This window comes from Pteropus vampyrus, unplaced genomic scaffold (genome assembly GCF_000151845.1).
Source record: "Pteropus vampyrus isolate Shadow unplaced genomic scaffold, Pvam_2.0 Scaffold75, whole genome shotgun sequence".
Classification (NCBI taxonomy): domain Eukaryota; kingdom Metazoa; phylum Chordata; class Mammalia; order Chiroptera; family Pteropodidae; genus Pteropus; species Pteropus vampyrus.
In genome coordinates, this window is record NW_011888856.1 from 3955079 (window position 1) to 3961339 (window position 6261).

Sequence of the window (6261 nt, forward strand, 5' to 3'; positions counted from 1 at the left end):
GCGCGAGGGTCTGAAAGCGGATTTCACTTCACGCGGAACCGGTGGTGTGGGCCGACTCTAGGGAGACGGGGCACGAGGGGGTGCTGTTTGGTCTTGTCAAGCAGCCAGGCTGTTTCTTCCAGGCACGAGCCTCGGGGTGTCCCCTCGGTCTGGCGGGCGGGTCGGGGGCAGTCAGTGCTGCTGGCTTTCACGCTCCAGGAGGGCGGGACGTGCCTGCTGGGGGCTAGGATGGAGGGCCCTTCGGCTCTCTAATCGGTGGTGGGTTTTGGTCTTCTACCAGTAGACTGCAGCAATGGGAAGTGACCTAAAGCAGTGGCGTCTAGAAACAGAATCGAGGCGGCGAGCCAGGTGCCGGGCAGGGGCAGAAAAATGCTGGGCTAGAGGTGAGGCCAGAGGAGGTGTCGGCCACGGCGTCCCGAGGCGTGGGTGTGTTTTCATTCTCTCCCGCGAGCTCGGTCTTCCAGTGTGGGAGGGGGCGCGCCTGGGCCGGCCACTTCAGTTACAGTCGTACACGAAGTCGTAGTTGCTGGGCTCCTTGGGGATGGGCGGGGGCGCGTCGGGGATCTGGATGTTTTCCAGGTCGAGGAGGCGCAGCTTGATTTCCATGCTGAGCAGGGTGTCCAGGTCGTTCCGCGTCAGGTCGCTCATCATGTCTTTCCCCAGCAGCGCATTCAGCCCATCTGTCCAGATACAGTACTGGTAGGAGAGGAGTTGACAATGATAACTATTGGTGACAACGATAAGAGTATATTAACAATAGCTAACACTTACTGGTTACCCAACGTATGCCAGGCTGGGAGCTACGTGCTTTGCCTACATTGTCATTATCATATTCACAGCGTCTCTGTAAAGTTGACACTTCTGTTATCGCCTCTGTTTTATGGCGAGGGAACTGAGGTACAGAGAAGCTCCATCACCTGGTAGTATGTGGGGCGGGTGGGACTTGGACCTCTGCTCTACGATCGAGCTCCAGAGCCCATGCTCTGCCATGCAAGGAATGCCTCCCTGCGTATGAGCAGGACCTGAGTCCCCATGACCGTGCACCGTCATATCTCCAACTTCCCACCAGTGGGTCTATGATTTTAAGGTGTTGGTGGAATATTTCCCAACACTCTTGAACTCAACATCAGGTCACACTTGCTTCTTTCCCAACTCCAGGCGAGGCTCCTAGTTGAGTAGGTAATTTCTTCTGCCCGCTCTATCTCATTCCTAGAACTCATGACGACAGCCCCGTCACATCCTGGAGCCAGTGGTGGTCCCCCTTTGCATTTCTCAGCAAAAGGGATGGGAAATAACCTTCTGTTGCCCAACATCTGGCGGTCAAAGTGGCTAAAACTGTTGGGTGATCTTAACGGGAGGTGGGTTGGCCTCCTGTGTGGGAACCTTTTTTGCCTGGATCCCCAGTTCCCAGGGCTTCTCTCCATGATCTTTGGGTCACGGTCCCTGGGGACATCACTTGTTTTGGAAAGAACTAAGGATTTGGTTCTTCCTCTCTCATAAGATTAAACACGCCCTTTGCCCCTCCAGTAGATTAAGAAATCCTCAAGGAAAGGAACTGGGCCGTGTTTACCTGAGGACCTGCCTTGTTCTTGTCAGCTTCCCTCCCAGAGGCTGGAGTCCTGCCATGACCTGGTTTTAGAGCTGTGGCACCTGGTGAAAGAACTAGCCTCTGCTGCCAGCATCTCAGACAACTGCCTGCGTTTTGTGCTTTGCTCGTGCATTGGAATCCCTAGTCCTCTGCAGGACCTCTATGTTAGCAACTGCTGTGCTCCTCTTGTTGATTCGTTCTTCCTTGTAGCATGTGCCCTAGATTCTCCACCCCTCCTGCCCTTACCCTAATTAGCCTGTCCTTTGCACTGTGATTACCTGGGCTGCATTCCAGAATATAGAGCAGATCTCCACATAAAAGTGCTACAAGATAGCAAGCACTATACAACTCTTAAGCCATAGCGATGTGTCAGAATGATATGATGGAATCTACCCTGATGAATACTGGTGGTGCCACTTTTTAAGCTGAGGAGGTGCTCTGTGGTTGTATCATGAAGCCCATGTCTGAGTGGTGCAGCCCCGAGCTGTAGAGCTTTGGTTCTGTCTTGGCTATGTCATATCAGCCAAAGTGTTTAACCCATATAAACGCAGGGTGAGTGCTAAGGGGTTTCTGGAAGTATCAGTGTCCTCATGAATACCTGAGGTAGATTTTGAACACATCTAAACATTCGTTTCCTTATAAATAACCTTAATAAAAACAAACAACTAAGTCCTACCCTAGAGATCCTTATCTTATAGATCTTGGGTGGGAAACCTTTATTTAGAAAGACGTCCAGCTAATTATGATGCACTTCCAGACACGGCTACTACAGAACTCTACGTTCCCCAAGGCCCTTTCCAGGCCTGGCTCTGTTTCATTGCAAATCCCTAAGTACTGAGATTACTGCTCTTTGCACACAGCCTTCCCAGTCCTGGCTAGCTTCCTAGTACAGATTAATTTAACCCGCAGGAATACTTCTGCAGTACCTTCTTTTGAGAAGCAGCAGGCACAGAACATTTTATTAATAAAGTACATCGACCAATAAATACAAATTGTAGTCCTGAATCTGGGTTGAGGTATTAGTATGAACTTACGATGTATTTTGTCTTTTTAAAGAATCATAACTCCTAGTTCTGTCCACAAAAGCCCTAAAAATAATGACCAACTGGGTAGTAATAAGCACATTTAATACCCAGATCTTGGTTACTAAATACCATTTCCTACCAAAAAGAACCAAGGCTCCATAAAGAAAAGGCAGGAAACACACAAGATGAGCCTGGAATATTGCGTCACATGAGAATGACTCAAAATTATCAAAGACATCCAGTCATGTCAATAGGACTCAGAAGCCAAGCAAAAAGTGTTCCTCTTCTCTCTAGATAAGATAAATTGGGGACTGATAATGAGAACTGCAACCTATGTTTGAATGTTTAAATTTAAAAATACGTTTATATCCATAACTTCATAATAATGCTCAAATACCAAAAGTACCTTGTTGATCTTGGGAAGTTGCTCATTATTTAAAAGGATAAAGGAATCAAGTTTTTATCCTGCCTGTCATATATAAAGTGTATCACCTCACAGTAACCAAATAGTTAATGAGGCCAGTTTCTCCTTATGTAACTATCCCACTTATAAACCAAGAAGAGATCACAGAATTGAGATATCAACATTTTGCAGCCTCTAAAGTATGCAAGGATCTAGGCAATAATAATCTCTAATGGCTGTTAACATCCCCCAAATAGAGGCAACCAGACTCCATGGAAGAACACAAGTGCTGCTTGTTTCTAAAGTAGAGCTTGAATTTGGTTAACCCTCTGACTACCACTTACTAGGAAATACAGAAGATAAACATGTGAAATTACAGCAAAGGTTGTAGTAGCCAGAATAATACCCTCCCTCCTTTCAAAGATAACCACGTCCTAATCCCCAGGACCTGTGAATATGTTAGGTTACCTGGCAAAGGGAATAAAGGTTGCTAGTCAGCTCACCTTAAAATGGGGCGGGGGAGGGGGGATATCTGGGATTGTTCCCATGGGCCCAATGTAATCACAATGGTCCTTAAAAGGGGCAGAGGGAAATGGAATAGAGATGAAGGAAAGAGTGAAGTGAGAGGCAGAGGGAGGTTTGACTATGGAAGAGGAGGTTGGAATGATGTGAAGTGAGGACTCAGCCCAACACTGCTATGTGTGGATGGAGGCCACGAGCCTAGGAATGCAGGCAGGCCTCCAAGACTGTAAAGGCCGAGGACATGGATTTTCCCCTGGAGCCTCTGCAAAGGAATTCAGCTCTGCCGACACCCTGATTTTAGCCAAGAAAGACCTGCATCAGACTTCTGACCTCCAGAATTGTAAGATAATGAACTTATGTTGTTTTAAGCCATTAAGTTTGTGGTAATTTGTTATAGCAGCCACAGTAAACTGATACACAGACTTACAATAAGCAAAATCTAGACTATTGGCAATATTACCAGACAGATGACCTGGTGTTTTCAATAAGTAAAAATTACAAGGAAAAAAAGCACATGTGCGTGGTCACAAGAAATGGGGGTGTGGGGTGTGGGGTGTTGAGAAAGAGAAAGAAAGGGAGAGAGAGAGAGAGAGAGAAGGAGGGAGGGAGAAAGAGAGAGAGAGAGAACGTATTGATTCAAGGAAACTTCAGAAACTTGATAATCAGTTGCTATGTGTGGATCTTACTTGGCTTCTTATGTGAACAGAATATAAAAGAAAAACACAGAAATGAGACAATTGGAGAAATCTGAAAACTGACTGTACGTGGTGGTATTAAAATTTTATAAAATTGGCTGTGATCATGGCATTGTAGTTATGTTTCAAAACGAACGTGTTATTTAGAGATGCACACAGGAATATTTACAAATAAAATGATATGATAGCTGGATTTGCTTCAAAATCAATCTGGGGTGTGGCAGCCGGTGCGGGCGGGGCAGAGGTGATAACTGCTGAAGCTGAGTGAAGAGCACGGGCAGGAAGTTGTGCGTTCAGGTCTCTTCCCAGCCTCACTGTGCAGGAGCCAAAGGGAAGGGGTTTCTGGAGCAAGACCTCTAGGGTTCAAACCCCTGCCCTGTCGCGTGCTACTTGTTTGACCTTGGACGAGTGTCTTACACTTGACCTCTCTGTGCCTCATTTCCCTCTTTAATAAAATGGGGATAATATCAATCTGTTTCTTTTGGAGTTATATGAGAATTAAGTGAGATGAAGTGCATAAAGCATCGAACACTTATAATTACTATTACCTTTACTATTGTTGAGGTATTTGATTTTGGGAAGCCTCTCTCTCCTTATTTGATGAATGAGGACATCTGCAATAAAACTTTGTATTTTTACAGAGCGATGATGCCAACAAGATGAGGTAAAAGATGTGAAAGTGGACTGAATAGATTAAACAAGCTCACAAGCGTACAGCATTTCTCTCCTTGCTGTATCAAAAGTGGCAGATATGAATACAGATTCGGCGGCCCCAGAACATTTATCATTATCTGGAATTAATGTACTCTGGGGAAAATGGTCTCGCATAGATTTAAATAACATCCATGGCTCTACTATTTTAGGTAGTTTTCTACACAGCTGTATACATCTTGAATATGGTGACCTGTGTGCAGCCATAATTTTATTTAAAAAGAGAAACAGTAGGACATGGAGTCTATTTTCGGGAAGATAAAGACAAAGTCATATCCTTCAGCAAACTAAATGTCAAGTAACACTGAATTATATTTAGGCACCATTCTAAATGCAGGATTTGCATCTAATCTTTCCTCTCTCTTTGGGATGTACAATTTTATTCAAAAGCGTCGAACCAGTGAACACCAGATACTGAATAACTTCTAAATGAGCTAAAGCTCCTTGGGGAAATGGAGAACAAAAGTCAGACTCTATTAAAATGTTCTCTTCCTTTTTAAAGGCTGTTTATGCAACCACACGCAAAACAAAAATTTGAATGGTATCATCTAAAATAAGAGTTTCAAGCATGATGTCGAATTCTAGTTTACAAGAGAAAAAGTTAAATCGACCATAGCAGCTACTTTATCTTATAAATGCATTTTCCTAGATTTATGCTAAATATTTTAAATATAGCTGACAGTGTGCTTCAAGAAGAGAAACAAATTATACATATAACAAGATGTCAAAAAGGAATAAAAGCATCTCAAAAATAAAATCCAACAGCAGACACAGCCCTAAACCTCTCAAAATAATTTAAAGAAACATGGTAGAAAATCTACTTTATGAAGTGTTTTAAAGAACAGAGTCAAGTTTATCTTGGAAAAATCCTGACCCCAAACTAAATATTCAATGAAAACCAAAGCTGTACCCAAGACTGCTTTATTCTCTGGGTTAACAGTTATGCCCTGTTGAATATGAAGCATTTGTACATTCATTTTATTTACCACAAACTATTAATTGAGCTAGTAAGAAGTTGAGCGTGTTATAAACTGGCTGTTTTTCAAGAGGTATCCATTGTATCCTAAGTCAATAAGATAGTCCTTTATTCACAGTTTTTCTCAGGCAGGCTTCTAATTTTTTTAAGTAAAATTGCTTTCTTTTCAGTATTTTTCTCCTTGTTTTTCTAGAGAAAATGTGACATGCTCTCATAAATTAACCCCGCTGAGATCCTTACCTCATGCTTGTCAGGAGCGATAAAGTTCAGTTGGCAGTTTGAGTCATACAGGATCGAAAAAGCAAGTTCAAGCACCTCCTACAAGAGAGTAGAGAGAACAC

At 43.7% G+C, this 6261-nt stretch overlaps 1 protein-coding gene across 1 annotated transcript in view; it reads right to left on the bottom strand.

Annotated features, from left to right (window-relative positions):
- Window positions 1-6: 6 nt before the first annotated feature.
- ELMO1 (engulfment and cell motility 1) overlaps window positions 7-6261 on the bottom strand; it is a 495575-nt gene continuing 489320 nt past the window's right edge. Inside the window, exons 21-22 of the mRNA XM_011362520.2 lie at window positions 6161-6238; window positions 7-696 (exon numbers count right to left, since the gene is read on the bottom strand). Coding sequence (XP_011360822.1) covers window positions 496-696; window positions 6161-6238 — 279 coding nt within the window. The 3' untranslated portion in view covers window positions 7-495. The remainder of the gene's footprint in view (window positions 697-6160; window positions 6239-6261) is intronic.